The sequence below is a fragment of the Bombus fervidus genome, chromosome 8, assembly GCF_041682495.2.
Source record: "Bombus fervidus isolate BK054 chromosome 8, iyBomFerv1, whole genome shotgun sequence".
NCBI lineage: Eukaryota > Metazoa > Arthropoda > Insecta > Hymenoptera > Apidae > Bombus > Bombus fervidus.
Window position 1 is genome coordinate 8,529,264 of NC_091524.1, and position 22,026 is coordinate 8,551,289.

Sequence of the window (22,026 nt, forward strand, 5' to 3'; positions counted from 1 at the left end):
GATCGTTCCCGGTGCTTGTGTTGATTCGTTGCGAAAATTGCTTTTGATCGCCGGAATCATAGCCTCTATCATCCAAATTGACGGAATTTATCACAAATTTCTAACATTTCTTATTGATATCTTTGGCAATCTTTTTTGCGGTTTTCGATTTTATCTTCTATCGAGGGCACGCTCGGCTTCAGACAAATTTCAGAAGAAAAAGAGAGCTTGGGCTTATTTATAGCAACGTTCTCTAAACACGCTTAACCCTGCTATAAACTTTTATGTCTCGATCTTGCCCTTATTTTAGAAAACAAAAAGAATTTGAAGGAGACGTTTGAGGCAAAATTGAAATGCCAACAAGAAGACCTCTTCGATATTTTGTCTAAACTTGGAGATATCTTTTAACGATAGAAAAATATAATGGTATCGAAAATAACCGGAAGAACGTAACACGATTAACTTCCTTCTTCGACCATTCTCTATGCTTGTACTGGCTGCTCGTTGCAAAAATTGCTTTCGATCGCCGGTCTAAAAAGCTCGATCAGGCTCGTGACGCATCGACGGGGCCCTCGAATCCGTGGAACAACGCCTGGTGCATTTTATCAGCCGCAACGCTGCAGTTTGTGCTTTAAATAGCGGCAGGACCCGCGTGCTATCGGCTGCTGCTATTAACTTAATCGCCATTGCGGCCTGGCGTGTACCTATGCGTGCCGCGTAACACGCTCTTAGGAAATTCGCCGTAATAACGCTGCACGTATAGAGGCACGTCGAACACCGGTTCGCGGCTCTGGCTTGGAAAAGCAGAAGAAAAATCGAGAATAAAGACCACGAAATAGAAGGAGGAAGAAAAGTCTTGGGCTGGTCGGTTGGAAGTTTCCGACGTTATTCTCCGGTCACGTACAGTGTGGCGAGAGAGAAATAAAAAGGGCACATCCGTTTCCGTCCGTGCATTCGGCGCACGGCAACCACTTTTATAAGCGTCGTTAAAACTTGTCCCACGGGAGGAAGTTCCCTCTTTTCGCGAAACCTGAGACACTTCTCTGAGCAAAGAAGCTTGCGAGTTCAACTAAAGATGCTGAACTTCAATCTTTTTATTTGCTGGAATTTTCTAACTGTATTGTATTTAAGACTAATTATTATACATGTGTACGTATAATTAAGCAATTTTTAATGACACGGTCGTAAGACACGGTAGGTAAACTACCAGGCACACGATATGGTTTGTAAAATGACCTCTGCATAATACATTCCTTTTTACTCGGGAAACATCTCACAGTCCCGTATATATTAATATTTATTAATTTCGGCCACTGCGACTTCGAAAAGGACATGGTATTACAATTTCGAAATATTTGTCCATCCGAACCTTCGCGTACGTACGTATGAATTATAGATCAATATCCTACCTCTACTTCACGACACCTATGAATTATAAATATACATATACGTTATTTATTGCTAGCTTTGGCGTGGTTTTGCACTTTTGTTTCCCTTTTTCTCTAAGGAGCGAATCCGGTTAGCAGCCCCTTCGCGGTATTTTCTTTCCCTAATTCCTTTCATATTGCCTCTCAAGCTGTTCATTTTTTCGCACTCTGTTACACAGTGCTTCAGATTTTCTTCCCTATTATCGCATAATTTGCATTTTTGTTCATCCCCCTCTAACCAAAATCTGCTCGATTTCTCTAAATTGCCACATCTTACTCTTGCGATTCTTTTTTGGCTGTTGCTTTTACCAGGATTGTCTAGATATTCTGTCATTGCTTCGTATTTCATTTGTTTATAATTTTTGTTATATCTACTGTTATATATTCTCTTGTGTTACATTTGCCCTTGATATTGCCAGTCTGTAGTTACCATTTCTGTAAACGTGCCCTTTTTATTGTTCCTCGTGTTATCTACATCTCTCTGACCGTGTCATTTCCTTCGGCTCTTTCTTTCGAGCTTTTTGTTTTCAGCCTTTCGCTCATTACCTCCTTTATACGTTCTTTTAGCTGATTCTTACCTTCTAATCTTGACCCCTTTTCTTTATATTTAAGATCTCTCAGTATAGTTAATTATTGGTAAGTTTTAAGGAATTCAGTGGAAGGTTAGTTATTAATTGTGGAACTGTAGCGTTTCACGCGGACATATTCAGTTGCCTCCTTGGTTCATTATATTTTAAGAAGGTAGATTTAACCATTGGTGAATTTTTTAAAATTGATGCAAATTAATGCACATGGATGTTCTGTGTTTTCATGCTAATTAATTAAAATTATTTAAGTCTGCGATCACGCGACTTTCGTTTCATATGAAACCTATTCTGCTTGCAATTCCTCCTTTCGAAATTTCTAGTATACTTATAATAAACTAAATAAACGTCCGATGAAGTATACCGTCCTTAAATTGCTCAAAAAATCCACACAGAAACCATCACGACACGCGCGTCATAGCTACGATATTGCACGCCTAAAATCAATTCCTCGTTCAAGGCCATTGCAGCCGGTCTCCCCACCACACGTTTCTCACTCCATCCCCCACCATTTCCTTCATATCTTCCATACTCTGCTGCATCTTATCGCTGCTTTGGTACACAAAGAACCTGCAATAATATGGCCTTGAACCGTCAGTCGATTTCGAAATACGAAACGGTTCCATCGCAAAACATCGACAAAATTGATTGAAACGTACGACGAGATACGATAATTAGCGATATCGAAAGCCATTGCTTTACTGAGACGCGGTTGACACTATTTCATCGATAAGGTTCTCATTCTTTCGACGACTGTGTGCAGCTTCCGGTTAACAGGCAGCCTGCTCGTTGCACCGCGAACAATCCGATGTACGGTGTTGTTGCTAACACACAGAAACACGGAGAATCGTGGAAGCACGAAGGAGTACAGCAAACATCAGCGCTATTCGACGTAATTAACATGCTATTACAGTTGCGCGTTGTGTATCGCAAACTTCCTCCTGCGGCGAATCGTATCGAATTTTCGCTCGCTACAGTGGCGAACTTAACTTTGTTAGACACTCCTTGATTGATAATGTTTTGAGTGTTATACTATTTTGAAGAGAATTTAGGGAAAATCGGGAATATCAGAGAATGGATTGGAGATAATAGGGAAACGATTCTTTTAAAGCAATTACTTTTGTAGATTTTTGAAAGTTTGTATTTTTATAGAGATCTTTCGATTTTTGGAGGAACAGTATGTTACATGGATTCAAATGAGATGTCGCGATTAAAATTTTGAAAAGAATTTTGGGAAAATCGGGAATATCAGAGAATGGATTGGAAATTATAGGGAAACGATCCTTTTAAGGCAATTACTTTGGTAGAGTTTTGAAAGTTTATATTTTTATAGAGATCTTTCGATTTTTGGAGGAACAGTATGTTACATGGATTCAAATTAGATGTCACGATTAAAATAAAAAAAAAAAAAAAATAGAAGAAACGAAATTGGTGGAACAGATACTCGTGTAAACGCTTGTTGCTCGTCTACCCTTAAACATCACAATCAAAATAAAATTTAAAAGGAGAAGGAGAAGCTAAATTAGTAGAAGAGGTATGTAATAGATGTAAGAGGCAATCGTTCATCCCTTTGTCCACGCTAGAAGAACTAAACTTGAAGGCTGTTATCGGGCCAGTTTTCGAAGATCGTCGGTCATGTAAATGCAGAAGACGAGGAGCAACGTGTAGCCGAGTACCGACATTTGGTATTCATATCGCTTGCTCGCGGTTGCAAAACCCACCTTTTACATAGAAGCACGCGGAATAATACATAACAGAGGCGGATGGTATCGACGTTGGAGAGGAGTTAGAAGGGGTCTGATAAATATTGCATAGTCGCCGGTGTCCTTCGCCACCCTAGTCGCCTATCGCTCGAATTTCGAGCATATTTTGCATAGACCTCCGACGACGAAGATGGAAACGCCTCCCTAGGCTAGGGAAATAAATGATCCTCGTTATTGCTCGATCGAGAGAAGTTAGGATCGATTTCGTGTTTGGAACTAGGGGCGAAATGCGAAAGAAAGTGGACAGTTTAAAGGGGGACGTAGACAAAGGAATTCTTTTCTTTCTTTTTTCTCGTCTTTTCTTCAGCGGGGTGGAGATTTTATGGTTTCGCGAATGACAGACATTAGGGGTGAAAAAAAAAAAGGAATTTCGTGGTTTATGAAAGATATTATGGTAAAAGCGATGTTTGAAGTGTTCGCACGTTTCGTTTAAAGCGAAGGTCCTGTAAAATTACTCTCAAGGACGTGACAGTGGAGACTGACATCTAGTATTTGCTTTTTAGTGCGTCTTTGTATGTGCTTAGGGGGTGGTTTAAATGATAAGAGGACGACGATGCGTCAGACTTCGAGAATCTAGTAAATTTTATATTGTAACCGTCAAACTTGTAAAACGATGCCTTTCAAATGTTTTATTTGTGCGATTATTAAAATTATACCGGTGCTGTTGGAGGAACTGGCCCAGAATAGAACGATTCAAGTCCTTCCTGCGGCATTAAATATCGAAGAGGAATAACCGATAGCCATCGATGCAAATTATTATGGATACTCGACGAATATTTTCAATCGGTCGAACTTTATCTTGTTTCAGCTCTTTTATTCTTTCATTCTTTCTTTCTTCCACCATTTGCTTTATTCCACACGATTGTTGCAACTGAAAGAGAAGAGTACGATGAACGAAGAGATGCAGTTGAAAGAAGAGGGTTAACTACCCCTGTTTCTCCCACGAGAAATACCTCGTAATCTGGCGGAACAGATGCAAACCTTCTCTTCCAGTTCTCCCTCTTTCTCACCCCATCCCAGTTGTATGTATCATGCGATGCAAAAGTCTTAGTGCATCAAACGAAGGTACTTTTCTAGTTGTATTTGTCGGAAATGTTCTACTTAATTTTATCTAAGTAACTTTATTTAATTATTTATCGCGATCAATTCTATTTCACAATTGTTGCACATATAGTGAATGAACACAAGTATTTTTTGAAGATGGTAATAGTAGTCATTTGCTAATTTTTAAAAATCTGACATACAAAACTTAAGAAACGTGAAGATCTACATTTCTTCGCTTTGTGAAACCAGTAGGATAGGAATGGTGTAAGATTTTTGCAGAATACTGTACTTTTTTGTACAAGTTGGTACTTGTCTCCGGCTGATGGAAGTGTTTTTCCGTTTCCCCTTTATTTTTTCTCTCGTTTTTATTCCCTTTGAGTCGTTTCCTGTACACCGCTCTTCTTCAGATCCTCTCTCATCTTTTTTCCTTCGTTTCATTCGCGATGAAAAAAAGTGGAAATTGCAAGCAATCATGGTGCACGCGCAAGGGATTACCTTCGTTTATTACAAAATTACCTTCCTTTTTCTATCTTCTATCTGTCGGCAATCCCACCGAACGCGTGCATGTCCTTTCGCGATTCTTTCGTTTCAAAATCTCAGCTGTCGACTAAACAGTTTAATAATAATTTGCTAATTACACAATTTTAACAATTTGTAAATCCTTTGCTCCATTTTCCTTGTTTAAATATACATAGCATGGTATAACATTATAACGACTAATTTTCCAGAAAATCCTGATATATCGAAGCACATCTGTCGAGTGACTCCAGTCACAAAACTATCGAAATTTTCCAACGATACCCAGAAGCAACAATTTGGAATTTTACATTTTGCGATTTTGCCTCGCAGCTTTCGTACAAGTTGATCACAGTAGTGGCACGCTATAATATCTCTGGTTGAGCAAAATGAACGTAATAAAAAATGCCGAAATTGTTCCATTGCCACCAAAATCACCTGAAACGCATATGTATGTATTCGGTACACGTGTACAACGACCGCTGATTGCTTCTGACGACTGTCACTACGAAAATTTACAACAGAAGATACGCGATTGTTGGCTTGGCTGCCAGGTAAAAGTAGAATTGCGGATGTCGTACGCATGGTTGTAGTTCGAGGATGAGAAAACGCGATACGGGAACGTTGCCCAATGGCAAATGTTTTGGCCACTGATTCGCCCGTTGTGTCGCCGCCTCTTTTTCATCGTATTTCGTTCGGCTAACTGAGAAATTCCACCGCAACACACGATTATATATATTTACCAATTGTGTGTACCAATTGGCAGTCATCCGGATAGAACTTCTTAACGTGACTTGGACGTTGTCACGTGCAATATGCTTGCGGTAGACTAGCGCGATTATGTTGAGTATAGTCCGTATAGTCGTAGCTGGAGGGAAAAATTTAATAAAACCGTAAAGATCGATCCGTAAACGTCGAAGTTTATGATGTTGGTGCGAACTGACAGAAAGTTGAAAAGAATTATGAGATATCGCTTGTAACTTCCTTTTTTTTAGTAGCGCCCTTGTATATTTTTATTCTTCTTTCTTCTTAGTAGACACCTATACGTTCTCTTATTTCAAATTTGTATTTTGCTTTCTTACATCTTTTCTCTTTCTATCGCTTACTTGTTATTCTTCCAATTCTATTTTTTAGCGCTTATTTCAGCTATCTTTCTCACTAGTGCAATACATGTAGCGACATATGTTGCTCCTTTTTTTTTTTTACTACCAGCAATTACTTATTGCTGGTATATTTTTTTATTACTTTCAACCTTTTTTTTTCGTTCTCTCTTTGTGTTCTTATACTACGTCCTTTATTGCCACAATTTCTATTTTAATTCTTTTACATATTATTTTTTGTCTCGTTTCCTGTTTTAATTAATGCAACTCCTTTTTTAACATTTTCCCCTATTTTAATTACTGCAACAACTTTTTTGATATTTTCCCTCGTTTTTTCTACGTTTATAATTCTCTTCTTCAGGCATATATTTTTATTGCTGCAAGCTTTTTTTTTTCGCCACGCCTTTATAGTATTTTTTTATTATTTTAAAACATACCTTTTAGTATTCTCGATAACATAATCCATATGATATTCTTACTACTATCGAGAAGGTGATTATTAATTATATAAATAAATCAGAATAATTAATTATTGATAAACTAGATCTTTAATTCCAAATACAGCGTGTACGCGTGTGACGTAGGAATAAGTGAAAAGGGAACGCGTCTAGTCGGACGCGGCGCGCGCTAACATGGCTGGCGCTATCTTTTTAAAATCGCTTATTATTTCATTAAAATGCACGCGGAAACACCTCTTCCTTCTTAATTAAAAAATTTTTTCATGCAAATTAGAAACTGCTCTTTATGGAATTTAATGGAATTTAACTGTAATAAAATGAAAGTAAAATAAGGTGGCACAAAAGAAACGACTTAAAAACTATGAATATTTTTATTGTTGAAATTTGTTACATTTCTACCGCCAGATTATGTAAATGTAATTATAAACTACCGGAGTTCTACAAGTGTTAAATTCTTGCCACATTAATAATTTCAGCGATCTACCATTAATAATTTAATAATGCACCTCGATTCTACTCTGCAGAGTAATAACGCTTAAATTTACATAATACTTTATTTCTAACACAATGACCATAATTTTTTATTTACCGACAAGCAAAATTTCTCTTGCAACCGTTTCAGATTTTAAATCTCCCTAGTCTAATAAATCCCGATAATCCCGCACCCGCCAGCGCACTCTCCTCTTTCAAAGGAACAACGCAGCAATTTCAGATTTGAAATTTCGCTGCCCTAATAATAATCTCAATAATCCACCCCATCCTCCGTCGCATTTTCTTTTTCCTAGAAAACAGTACAACAATTCAGGTTGCCGATTTTTAATTTCCCAATCTCAATGAATTTCAATAATCTACCATCCTCTGTCGAAATTTCCTTTCCCAAAGGGACAAATGCAACAATTTACACCGGCAATACCAATGGAATGCAATCAACTTCGTCGTCCAATTCGATCGTTTCGAAGTTAAAGCGGATTTAGTGGCGAAAACGACGAAGCTACTTTGGCAAGGGTAATAACGCCGGTAATATTACGTTTGCTATTATTAGGTGCGAACTGCTCGTTACACTGTAAACTGCATTCTCGTTTCCTTCGTGTACGTGTATATATACATATATATATTGTGTATATATATACATACATACTTGTAGCCATGTGCGTGAAGCACACGCAGTCAGCCACTGTGCGCTGGGAACTAATGCCATTGAACATAATTAGCATTACCCATTATGATCAAAACTTGTAGTCCACGACTGAGGTCTCCGTTGCACGATAAACAGTGAGACAACGTCGATACGTCAACGTTAAGTCAGCTCTCGTAGTTGGGTAATTACGACCGGATAATTATTGGAAACGTTTCGACGCCGAGAGCCTCTGTAAACCACTTCCCTTTCCAATGGTCGACGCGCGATTCCTGTTTGTCCTAGCTCTTCTTTTCCTTTCTATTTGCTGTCAAATTTACGTTAGTTTACAAGTAATCGCAAGATATATACTGAACTTTGAGGGTTTTTTTTTTCATTTTCTTTAGATGCTTTGCATTTTATGGCTGAGAATTGGTCGACGTAGAATTTGTTCATTAATTTTCATCTACCTTTCTTGTTCCGATTTCACGATGGAAACTTCGCGATGAAAGTTGTTGGTAAATTTATTTTATCCTGTAATTAGCCAAAGGAACGCCAAATCGTCGACCGAAATTAAATTCTTTGAATTTATTTTCAGATACTCGTATCTTTAGACACTCCGTAGTTTGAGATTGAAAAGTGATTTATGGAGATTTTGCAGATTAATTTTCATCTACTTTTCTTGTTTCTTATTTCGCGATGGAGAGTCTACAACGGAAGTTGATGTTAAATTTATTGTATCTTCTAATTAATCAAAGGAACGTCAAATCTTGAAGCAAAATTTCATTTTAATTAATCACCAAATATTTGAATCTTTAAATGCTTTGTATTTTAAGCTTGGAAATTGATTTACGGGGATTTTCTACATTAATTTTGATCTACTTTTCTTGTTCTTATTTCACGATGAAAACTTCGCGATTAAAGTTGCTGCTAAATTTATTTTATCTTATAATTAATCAAAGGAACTTCAGATCTTCGACCAAAATTCAATTATTTTAATTAATTTTCAGATACTTGAATCTTTAGATGCTTTGCAGTTAGAGGCTGTGGAAATTGATTGACGGCCATTTTCTGCATCAATTTCTATCTACTCTTCTTGTTCTTATTTCGCAATGGAAACTTTGCAACGCTAATTCTTGTTAAATTTGTTTCGTCTCATAAACATCCAATTAGTCAAGCAACCATCAACTCTTGCACCACAATTAACTTCTTTCCATTAATTTCCAAATATTTGAATCTCAATATTTTCCAAACTATATCTCCTCCCTTTTTTCTTTTCGTTATATTTACGCTCGATAGAACACACAAGAGAGTGAAACACGAATATAATAGAAAGTTGAAGAGGGAAACATGGGAAAAATAGGGCGTTAGCTGTCCGATCCACTGATATCGTTGAAATATTTAAAATTTTTCTTCCCTTCCTGTGAGATGTGTCTTTGCGTGGTTCTTTCGGTAACCGTTCGAACAAGAGGCAGGGTAAAAGTTACCGGGTTGGAATTTCTCTGATTTTTCTTTGATTCCAACGAGCGGTTCGACACAAGCTCGGAATAAATCTAGGCCAGAGTTCGTGAATGCTTTATGACGCGGAAACACCACTCCAGAAGCGAATCTGCTCTCCTCCTAGCTCTCTGCCTACCTCTCTGTGTGTGTTTTTATACGTGTGTGTGTGTGTGTGTGTCTCCTTCGAGTAAATAAGTGGCTCGTCTACCTAGTTTCTCCATCGAGAGAGCGTAAACCACTCTCCTTCCTCCTCCTCCTCCTCTTCTTTTTCATTTTTCTCTTTCACAGGGTATTTTAAACGAATCCTCGATCGCAAATTAAATAACGCGCAATTAAGTGACACGCGAACCTCATAGTCGAGTTCCTTGTCATCGGAACTCGATTCAGTGGTTTTCATATCGATTTCCAGAGAGAAATGGTTACTGTGTTTATTCGAGTTGACTGCGGATGTTGGCGCGTTCGTAAGAAATTCTCAATATCTGTCGTTTAGTCAGGAAAATTAATATTGTCGCCATTGGTGGATAAATAAACTAAATAATTAATAAAATTATTACTATTTCTTAATTAGAAAAATTGAATTTTCTATGAGAATTTGAATGTTTGGGCGTTTAACACGTATAGCATGATTAGGGGTGAAAAAGAATATCGCGAGATGAAATGAAATAATATAGAGCGATATACTGTGGAGTAAATTTTATGCATTTCATGGATCGATGCAAGAGAACTGTTGCATTACACGTTTCTTTCTCGGAGCTTTCTTCCAACTAACAAAATTATTCATACAACTAAATCGTATTTATATATTCACATTGAATTGAAAACGTGATGTCGTTTCCTAATATCATTTTATTCTTATTTTCGTCCTATTTCGTAAATTTATTTCCATTAGACCACGTACAAAATGAATATTATTGACAAGCAACTGTTGCATGTTATAACTCGATATTTCTGGCAAACAAATATTTCAATCACATTCTTATTAGGCTACATATAAAACGAATATTTCCGGCAAACAAATCTCGATTTATTTTTACATCTTCGTGTTACTACATGATTCTAAGTTAGTTATATGATAAATCTGTTGGGAAATGGGATATTGGATCCGATGATTTTCTGGAGTTAATCAGAAATGATTATGGTAGAGGTAAACATGTCGATGTCGAAACACACAGCAGCGTTAATTAGAAGCTTGGAGCAACGAGTCCTCGCTACATTCGAGCGTTTAGATAATTAGACACGTGATGCGTTTACACGATGACTGCATCAGAGAAACCTGTTCCTTCGACTAATTCGATCGATGTTGATTTTGCTGTTTCAGTTGGACAGGTTCAAAGAGCCGCCGGCGTATGGGCCGATGTGCGATCTACTCTGGTCGGATCCACTGGAGGACTTCGGCAACGAGAAGAACGCCGAACATTTCTCTCACAACAGCGTTAGGGGTTGTTCATACTTTTACAGGTAAATACACAGCTCCTTTACATGTAGATTAATTATTATATTAAAATATAATACACAATATGGCAATATGCAAGATAATACACTGCTTTCTAGTTAGAGCTAGAAAGAAATTTTAAAGTGAAATTGACGATGAACGAAGGTTTATTATTTTTCTAGAACGTTAGTGTAATGATGTAGTTGTACCGATTATGTAATTACACAATTCTCTTTTCAAATAATCTCACCCTTATGCGTTTAGTAACATATAAAATGATCTACTTTCTTTTGGTTATAATTAACAAGAAATCTTACAAAACAAATCGATAATGAACGAGTATGAACGATTTCAACTGAATATTTTTCCAGCACAATATTATTTTCATCGTTCTTTTATTCTACTTGTTTAAGTAGAAATATACATGTATATCAGTATGAGTATATATTTTTATATTAACAAATACCAACACATTAATAAATATAAGAAGAAATAACGAGTATATATTTTTCTGTTAATATCTACTTTTCTACATAAAATAATGGGGAAAATTTGATTTCTTTAAAGAAGAAAATATGAATTTTCCAAATGAATAATGATCCACTGAGAGATGTTTTTATACATTTTTCACAACTTGGATCATATCATACAATTCATTGTTAGGTGTATAGGTCTTTTTCGTGAATTTTTTAATAGCGAATTTTTAATTTGGCTTTTGGCCGCGCGACTTTATTTCATTAATCTCTCAAAACCATAAAACGTCAGACTATGACTTTGCTAGGCGACGTTAAAAACAACCTACCTCTTTTCATCCCTTATAGAACATTCCCGTCACTTTTCTGTCCCTGGGAAAATCTCTCACAGCCTTTCACGTTTCTCTTCCACTTTCCCTCGTCCCTTGATCCTATTCACCGAATAATTAGCCAGCCGTTTGTCCGTCGCGAACTCGAAAGCGATCGTGGAACACCAAACGAGTCGGCTTTACAGCAAATTCCGTGTCAACGCCCTCGTCTACTGACGACATTTTCATTTTTATTTTACCTTGCTTTATTTTCTACATTTTTCAAAGAAATTAGTAACCATGCCGTTGATATTTATGAATTTATGGAACGTTTAAAGCTAGGAAAATGCATAGAATACGCAATGTATGCAAAATGTAGGAGGTCTGAAATATAGTATTCTATTAATTATAACTAAACTGCGAATTTTTATCCATTTAAAGGTGTAAAAACATATTAAAGAATAAAATAAAGAAATATCCGCTATGATATTTAAAAATACTAAGGAAATATAGAATATTTGCAATGTAAAGAAGGATATAAGGATAGTCATAAGGATATAAATTGCCGTAAAACTCCACACTGTATCAATCGTGTTTTTTTTAACTAATCGTCAAAGCGATCAAATAAAATTTGAGTGGCGGTTCCTTTGACCGAGCTCGATGGAAGGTTTTACACGTATCAGGAATTCTTCCTGCCACGGCACGCGGGAAATCTACTAAGAAAATCGGCGATGTGATTCTGACAGGAACAAAGGAAACTTTTGGATTACATTTTGTATCTTTTTAAATTCTTTTGTGTCCCGTTGATAAATGAATGGACAAGAACGAGTAAAAAACTGCACTGGCTGTTGGCGTTTAAATATTAGCATTTTAATAAAGAAGATGAACGACGCTTTTTTTCTACTTTAAAGTAGATCAACGTTTTATAAGTAGACGTGGGCATTGAAATAGTAACGAACGATAGAAATAACGTAAGTGACGTCCACACATTGTACCTTTGTATTTCATGAAATATCGATGTATCCGAGTCGAACAATTTTTCGCGAGCGCCGCTTGTGATTTCTGACTCGTTTATTTCCGCTTCCGAATCTCGTATATTATCGTATTGCTACGAATCATTGTTTGAGATTTAATTAAAAGTTTGTAGAAAGTTTCTGAAAACTTTCGAAAAAATACATTTAACTTTTCCGCAGTATTCGATTTAAAAAGTTTCATTCTTTTAATTTTTACTTTTCCTGTTAGATCGGACGACGACTTGCAATTTCAAAAGTATAACACTCGCAGATATTGCAAATGATCGGTTCATGAAAGTAGAATGTACAATAGAGTATAACATTTTTATTAAATTTTTCCATTCTGAATATCTCCATACACGCTTGAGCAGACAACAGGACGCGACGTGACGTTTCAATCGAACGTGTCTCTTCGAATTTCGACTTAAATGAAATTTCTGATGTAACCTCCTCTCATTGAATTTTCACCATGATGTTGAAAGCTACGTGTTTACCAAACTATTAAACCCTTGACATATAATTTGTTTTGTAACTACGCCTATCCAACTTTGTAATGCGTTTGCTTACAAAATACCTTGGCTACAAATATGAATATGAATATGAATGACCAAGTTACCAGTATTAACTGCATGGTAATTAATTGTTCAAGTAACAAGATATTGTAATAAATCGCTTACTAGTTATCCTATATTCAACACAAAAGTTATTTACTTACTATATTCCTTCATTAACACTAATTTTTCAATTTTGCTTAATATAAGAATTTACATAAAATTAGACAAACAAAAGAAATAACTATGAAGGTATAATTTTAAATTTAAATTTCGAAACCAGTCATTTGATCGTTTCTGGTAAGGTCAGTGTTAATTATCCAATATCTAGCGCGTAAATTATGATTTTCATGTAAGCATTATTTATTTAAACAATCGTTGAACGACGCAATCTTCAATGCGAATATTTACTCAAAAACTATTTACCTCGTGGTAGATGGTAAAATTACAAGTAGCAGGATGACGAATTTTCCAGTCGGCCTGGCCAAACGCGTGCCTTTCCATCGAAGTCCCAATAATTACACGACGACTGATTAGCGTTGTTTACGAACTACGATTTAACTAGGGCACGTTCGGTCTCCGCCGGCAATTAGCCTGGCTAATGAAGGGCAATTGTGTTTCGTTTAAATTCGTTCGCGGCACACAAAGTTGCTTTAGTCGCGAAATCCCAGCCGGTTGTCTGACCATGCGTCGACTCGTTCTACTGAAAGCCATCCACTGTTCTACATTGGCGTCCTCGATAAAGTACATAATTGACGCGAATTTCGGGACAAACCACCATCTATCGACGTACGTTCGAAAATAATATTGCTGGTTCGTTCGAAAATATCGGCCACCCGACGCATACACTAAATTATACAATACGATTTGGCTGGACAAATTTGACCCTCTCTGTCTCTTTCTCTCTCTCTCTCTCAAGAACTGGCTGGTCAAACTTGCTGATTTTATTTCTTATCAATTTCATAGTTTTATTGCATACAGTAAGATTCAAAAATGACAATTCCCACATATTTTATATCTTTTCAATCAATTTGCAATTTGTGCAACATATGCGTAAGAGTTGCTGCATGAATCTCGTGCCTTTAAGGTGCATACTCGGTTTTAACACTTATCGTAGGTACTTTCATACGTTCATTTATCTTCGGAAGACATACGTATGTGATAATAGATTTTTTAATAAATTTAAGAAAATAGCGTTCGTAACATCGTCGCTTTTCTCTAGTTCTTTCAATGATTTTAACGTGGCTGCGGAATGGTTTACTTGTTAAGTGACATTTTCATGAATTTTTGGATATATCAAAATTTTCAGTGTTTCAAGACGCTATGTATGATTCTGGATTAAAATTAATTAACGTTTGAACATCTTTCTGGAATTTCTCCCTTTTTTTTCTTCTTCTTTTTTAGGAAGTTAGTTTAAGAAAATTATTTTCCAGAAGATTTCTTCGAATCCGGATATGGTTAGCAGCTTTTCGAAGACTGTTACGACGACCAGCATCGCTGGCGTCTACGTCGAACACGGCCTGTGTGTTCGTGTAAACAAATTAAGCGCTAGACGTCAGTCGACTGACCTTTTTCGCGCGCCTATAACTGACGTGGCCAAGGGCCGCGAGAAACGTTCGAGCCAAGGTAAAGGCAAGGCCGCAAACTACCTTTAAGCACCGTTCACAACGACCACAGTGACCAATTAAACCGCTGAAAAGCCACACTGATTAACTGCATAAATTAGAAAAGCAAAGAAGCAATGACGTTACACATATTATTATTTGCAATTTACAATTATTCGCGCCACTTCTTTCAAACAAATATCTTTATAGGAATAAGTCATTCGCTCTTTGAACGTTTAGATACTAATTACGCTAATTACGCAGATATTAAAATCGAATATTTATGAAATGTGAAATTCATTCGTTTCACTTGTGAAAAATTAATTTCAATTATGTATGGATGAAAAACAACCATATTTTCATATTCATATTCCTATAAATCTGATATTAATTCGTGAAAATAATATTCATAATTAAATTATCAAAGGTATAAAATTTTTCTGTTAACGAAGGGGCTATTTTGGTTTAATATCGAAATTCAAGTCACACAGGGTTTTATGATGGATTCTACATAGCTCATTATTTCAGGTACTGCGATGCGTCATTAATTATGGGCGATACGAGCGGATTTATGAGAGCACTGAATCGTTGTTCGCCATTAAAACTACGAGCGCGTCGTTTCATACAAATTGCACATTCGCCGGAAGCTGATGGCCCTGTGGGATGGTTATCGTGCTAAAAGCCACTGCTTTGTGACATTTGTTTCCACATATAATTGCCAAAGATTTTTAACAATTCCTTTTTCTCTTCCCTAATGTCGCCATTCGCGAAATTTATTTCCAACTTCGACTACGATTTTCGATCTTGCATAATTTCTACTTGAAAAATAACTACTCAAGTTATTGCGTTTATTTAATTGTAAAACGTTAGAACTGCGAGTAAAGTAGAGTTTTATTTTTATTCCTTCTAACAAATTGAAATACTCTTTGTTATTTATCATTTTTTGGATTATCTTAAAAAATGAAACTACTGCTTGCGATGAAAATATAAAATAAGCAAGTTAAAGGTAAATAGTACGAATAATTATCATTGTAGTATGAATAATTATCATTGTAGTACGAATAATTACAAGTTAACTAGAAATAAATGAGACTTCTAAATTTTCACTTGATGACTCTGATATAAAAATTGGAGAAGAGAGTATACATTTCCGTTCAATAATATCATTATTATTATTCATGAAATGTTCAGTGCAGATAATATAGCAGTTACTTTAACAAAATTGCTTTATCAACTTACACTCAACGATTTTCTCTGTAATCCCGTTTACCTTTGAAACAAAAATATACAATGTCCCAGTACAGTGATAGAGAGATTACGCACAGCTATAGCAAGGAAAATTGAATAATTTCGAATTTTAATCCCGTTTAATTCCGTGTACATCGATCCCCGAATCGTCATTCATATTCATAATGATAAATTTACTTAAAAAGAAAAACAAACTGACGACGACAACAACAATATAAATACCAGGAATTATCCGTACTACGCGCGAGGGTAAAAGATATTAACACATGGTTGACCGGTTATTTTGCGCAAAAAACTAACGCGTGCTATTTTATATAAAATCGAACAACTCAACTTTATGCATGAGAAACACGAGTTCACCCGTGACCGGTCAACAATGTGTTAACGCGCTCGACCAAGCTTATTAACTAATTGATTCGTCCGCGATCCGTTTCTCTCTTTCCGCCCCGGATCGCTCGCGCGAACGTGGACGATCGATTCGCGAGATGACCCCCGTCAGATGCTGATGATTTATCGGCCGCATTATAATTTATAAACGCTCTCGGCCCGTGCCTCTGTTATCGTGCTCGATCGCCGGATAAAATTACTCCGCCGCGAGAGGGGCGAGTGTGCGAGAGGGAAAAAGTCGGACAAAGACGGCGAGAAGAAGAGAGGAGGAGTTAAGGTGAAATTTCGCGTGCAGCCTCGCGTGCGGCTTACAGCAAACCCCAGTAAAATTGTCGAGAACGTTTTAAGCCTCCCTTGCACCGTACTTCCGGCCAACCTTCGAACCAATTTCACGTACGTGGATCCGTCGATGGCTCGTTGCTGTCGTACTAATCTACTTTGCGTTTCATTTAAATAATTCCAATGTTTCGAGTCGTTTACAATCTGTTTTTGGGGTCTAGGACATTTCTGAGAAATAATTTCTTCCGATGTTTTTTTATTCTTTTCTGGTTCAACGGAGAAATCTTTTGATGACGTTGAAATAGGAGATTTTGGATACATTTTATAAAAATTTGAAAGGGAAGACTTCCACCCTCAGGCAATGTCTTCGCTTCTTCTCGGTTCTTCTTTGGCGATTGAATTTTTGAAAACAGGAAATTTTTGATGAATTTTTAGAAAATTTCGAATGGCAGACCTCTCCTAGTGTTAAGCAATATTTTCATTTTCTCTGGCAAATTTCTGTTCCTCCCCGGTTCTTCTTCTTTCCAAACTCGATTCTTGGAAGTAGGGAATTTTGAATGAATTTTTTAGAAAATCGAAAAGGGAAACACCCAATGCTAATCTGATCTTCGTTTTTTCTTTTTTTTAAGTAGCTTCGGATAACGAACATAATAAATATAAGAGTATGTATAAAAATGAATAGAGAAATATATATTAGAATAAATATAGAATAATAAGAAAATAAGGAGTAGGACTTTCACATAGCTACCATAGGTCAGCTTCTGCATTCTCGTCGCTCTAATGCGAAGCACAAGAAACCCTCGTTCGAGGGTTTACAACGGACCAACAATAGTTTTGGCAATGGAAGCGACCGTAAAAGCTGACTCTAGAATTTCCGCTAAAATTAAATGCGTTTTCGGTGTAAACGGTGTGCCACGATAAATCATCGTGTCATAGACCGGCGATAAAACGCGCAATATTTTGCCCATGACACAATTCCATCGAATCTGACAGTCGACAGATAGTTCGCGCTCGTCGAAAAGCTGTCGTGCTTTCCTATTGGATACGAGGCTGTTGCACCCGTGTAATTCTCTCTATACTCGATTTCGTCGAATTTCGATCGATATAAATTATATTTCAATTGGTTCACGATGTCTTTGTAAAGTCGCCAGAGGCTTTGTGCAGTCTCAATTCTACCAGCTTTCGAAACACGTGCTCGGCATGTGGAATTCCTCAGCCAAAATAGCTATGGTTTCCTACAACTTTGCATAGGTATCTAGGGACGATGTGGAGAGTTTAAATTAATATAAATTAATAGGAAAGTTCACGTTTAAAATTTAGATTTTAAAGATTTTGAAAATTTCCAACTTTTAACAAACACGAGACTGTAATAAATGTTTACTATTATAGTAAGTATTGGGAAATTTGGTAAACGGTAAACCAAATTTAATACTTTAGTATTTTGATAAATTTTATAAATTCCACCTGATGCCGTTTTTCATCAAATTCTTCGTATTATGTATTTGTAATTTATATCCTCTTTGTTACATATGAAACATCGAATTAAACGATCTTTTAACGATCGCGTAACTTTTTCCAACTTTTAAGCAAATTCTATAGTCGATAATGACCTTGAAGCAGAAATTTAAGTTCTGTACATACTGTTTAACATAATTCGGTAAGCTTCAGAGAAACTCGGCCATAAACCGACTAATTAGCGAGGCAAGGTGATCGAAAAGGTTGTCACGCGTTTCACGTGACCCGTACGAACGAATGAAGGTCACTGCGTTTACAAGGGTGAAATAGAACGCAGAGAAGAAGTAGGATAGACGGTTCACACGCGAGCTTTTTACGAGTCTGCCTTTCGAGATCCTACGACGAAGCGAAGGTGCACCAGCCATCTCGAACGATTTCTTTATAGCGCCACGGCCATTACGGGATTACCATCGTACTGTTCGTGTTGTATTCATCAAAGAATCCCGCGAATATTATCATCACAACGAACCGTGCTTGCCTATTTTATATCGCAAGAGTTGCGAGCAATTTTTCACCACCCATCCTCGTCCTACCGAACTTCCTCTTTAACCGTGTCGTTAATGGAAATTTACTATTATTCTTGCCTCGAATATTATTCTCTCTTTTAACGCTCGGTGTAATTTGCATTTTTTGCAATTATCGCGTGCCTCTGAAAGGCCCTGGCCAGCCATATTCAACATCTTATCGTAGTTAATTTATGTTCAATAAGTTAAATATTTACTAGAACGTACACGGGAGCTTAGAAATTGCGCGTGTTATAGGAAACCTTCTGAAATTTCATTCGCACTATTACGAGACTTGGCTATCATGATTGTATCGGTAAAGTTTGCAACAAATTTGAAAATATCCGTATATGAAAATAAAAAGGTGAATATGTGAACATGTTTCATACGATCTACGTATGAACATGCTCTAGATGTAGATAAAAAGTATTTGTAAAATTTTGAACAAATTGGAAATACTCGTATACGAAGAAATTATAAGATATTTGGCATAGCAAATGTAAGAAAAGTATTTAAACAGACGATAATTCATTATATTAATAAATTTCAATATTCTGTAGGATTATACCCAACACTTGTTACATGCTTCAGCTGCCTGTAATGTGTACTTCCTGATTCTTTAATAAGTATTGCAATAAATATTTTGTAATGTCTAGAAATTATAAGATATTTGGTATAGCAATGGTAACAAAAGTATTTAAACAGCCGATAATTCACTATATTAATAAATTTCAATATTCTGTAGGATTATACCCAACACTTGTTACATGCTTCAGCTGCCTGTAATGTGTACTTCCTGATTCTTTAATAAGTATTGCAATAAATATTTTGTAATGTCTAGAAATTATAAGATATTTGGTATAGCAATGGTAACAAAAGTATTTAAACAGCCGATAATTCACTATATTAATAAATTTCAATATTCTGTAGGATTATACCCAACACTTGTTACATGCTTCAGCTGCCTGTAATGTGTACTTCCTGATTCTTTAATAAGTATTGCAATAAATATTTTGTAGTGTCTATATATATTTTTCATATTGATTAGGGTTAGAGTTAGGTTTCAAATTTCATCAACGTATCTTGTTACAGTGCTAATGAAATTTCTGAATGATTTACATAACATGTAGAATATGGATGTAGAAATTTTATACTGCATGTGTTCAAACATCTTCTTGAGTGTATTTCTATCAAATTAAGCTTTGATACAAAGGGATCCATTTTATGTATTAAATGGTAGAAGGAATGGAATCAGTAGAACTGGAAGAGATTAAAATAGTAATTATGATATTATGTTAGTAACTCTATGGTAACAAAAAATGTAAAATATGTAAATCTTCATAATTTACAACTCTTACACGTCGACCAGCCTGTTCATCGACCAAACTAAAAAAAAACTTTAGAGGGAGAATTTTATTTTCTCCTTTTCTTTCCCCTGTTACTTTCACCACCTTCATAAATATGTAGAACCTTTTTCTACCACTCTCACTTGAAATCAACCTAAATAGAATTCCATTTACGTGATCAGAGAAAGAATTCATATGTCTGCAATTCATATAATAGAAAATCACTGATTCTCCCAACAAGTTATGACTTCTCGTTCAAATAATAGAAATTCGCGTTCAGTTAAGTAGATTCAATCAGCAGCAGATCACTTAGTACGATGTTAATACAAATTTAGTTTCGATGCATGAAATTCGGATAATTTGAAGATCTATTATCATGAGTATCTTTGGTCGTTCTATAAACTACTCCAAACAATCGATAAATAAAACAGGATCATATCGCGATTTTTTTCGAAATTTTATCGCCTTTTGTTTACGAAAAGAAATTTTCATTGCGAACGTTCGACAATTTAGGAAACCGGGAGCAAGAATTTTTCAGAAATTTTGCGACATATAAATATCATGCTATATCATATCACTTTTTGTAGTTTTATATTTGATATTTTTAAAGTTTCATATTTTATCTTTTATCGTCTGTTTGGATTTGTACGTTATCGAAACTTAGACGCTGCGAGAATATAAGTAGTAAAAGCATAGAGAATAAGACATATAAGAGGTATGTACATTCTTATGTCAAGTTTAAGTTGTAGATTTCACGTCTAAATGTTACGTACGAGAGATGATAAACTTGATCGTTGGAAAAGTAGACCGTAAGCGTAAACCAAAGAGAAATGTAACTGGAAGGGTATCCCGGAGGGGAACGAGGATCATGAAAGATAAATAGAGCATAAATCTTACATTTTATATTCAGTACAATTCATATTTTTCGCAATTTTCTTCGAAATTCTATAGCCGATCGTAAAAAGGAGTTTTGTACCTGGAGCATTTGGCAAACGGCAGGAAACATTTCCATCGAGCCGAATTTTTGATAAATTTAACATATTCTATAGACATTTCCCATTTTTGCTTTTTGAACTCTGTCGCTGTGAAGAAAAATATTGCATGTGAAAGGAAAATTTAATTTCGGAAAACAATACGATTTGAGGAAACAATACGAGAGAAAGGATTTCTATTGAGTCGAATCTCTGGTAGATTCGATGTGTTCTACAACGATTGCGCGAATTGAATTCTGAATTCCATCGCTTTGTGCGTGTGTGTGTATGTGAATGTAAAAGGAAATTTTGTATTTCGCAAGACAAGAGAATATTTTACATATATTTCTCGAGATACGAAGAGAATTAATTTGTCGCGGTTTGTTGTCACAGTTACGCGGCGTGCTGCGATTTTCTGCAAAACAACAACCTGCTCAGCATCATAAGGGCGCACGAGGCTCAGGATGCGGGCTATCGCATGTACCGCAAATCTCAAACGACGGGCTTCCCGTCGCTAATCACCATCTTCAGCGCGCCCAACTACCTCGACGTTTACAACAACAAGGTGAGACGTCGACAACTTGAAAATTATATAAAAATGAAGAAAATTGAATTTATTTAACGTTTAAAAATGAATCTTTCTTTTTTACAATTGCAGGCAGCTGTACTGAAATACGAGAACAACGTGATGAACATCAGGCAGTTCAATTGTTCACCGCATCCCTATTGGTTGCCCAATTTCATGGATGTCTTTACGTGGTCTTTGCCATTTGTAGGTGAAAAAGGTAAGTGAATGATTTTGCATATGCATCAGAAAATTAAATAATTATCTATACCAAATGCCAATTATACTTGAGCAATGCTTATTATGCCTCATTATAGCTAATTCTCCACGGTGAAATTAATCCTCG

At 36.1% G+C, this 22,026-nt stretch overlaps 1 protein-coding gene across 5 annotated transcripts in view; it reads left to right on the forward strand.

Moving 5' to 3' along the window:
• LOC139990156 (uncharacterized) overlaps positions 1–22,026 on the forward strand; it is a 150,565-nt gene that overhangs the window by 90,098 nt on the left and 38,441 nt on the right. For all 5 annotated transcript variants that reach the window (XM_072009130.1, XM_072009129.1, XM_072009127.1 and 2 more), the window contains exons 6-8: positions 10,804–10,943; positions 21,509–21,680; positions 21,774–21,900. In XM_072009130.1, the coding sequence (XP_071865231.1) occupies positions 10,804–10,943; positions 21,509–21,680; positions 21,774–21,900 (439 nt within the window). The remainder of the gene's footprint in view (positions 1–10,803; positions 10,944–21,508; positions 21,681–21,773; positions 21,901–22,026) is intronic.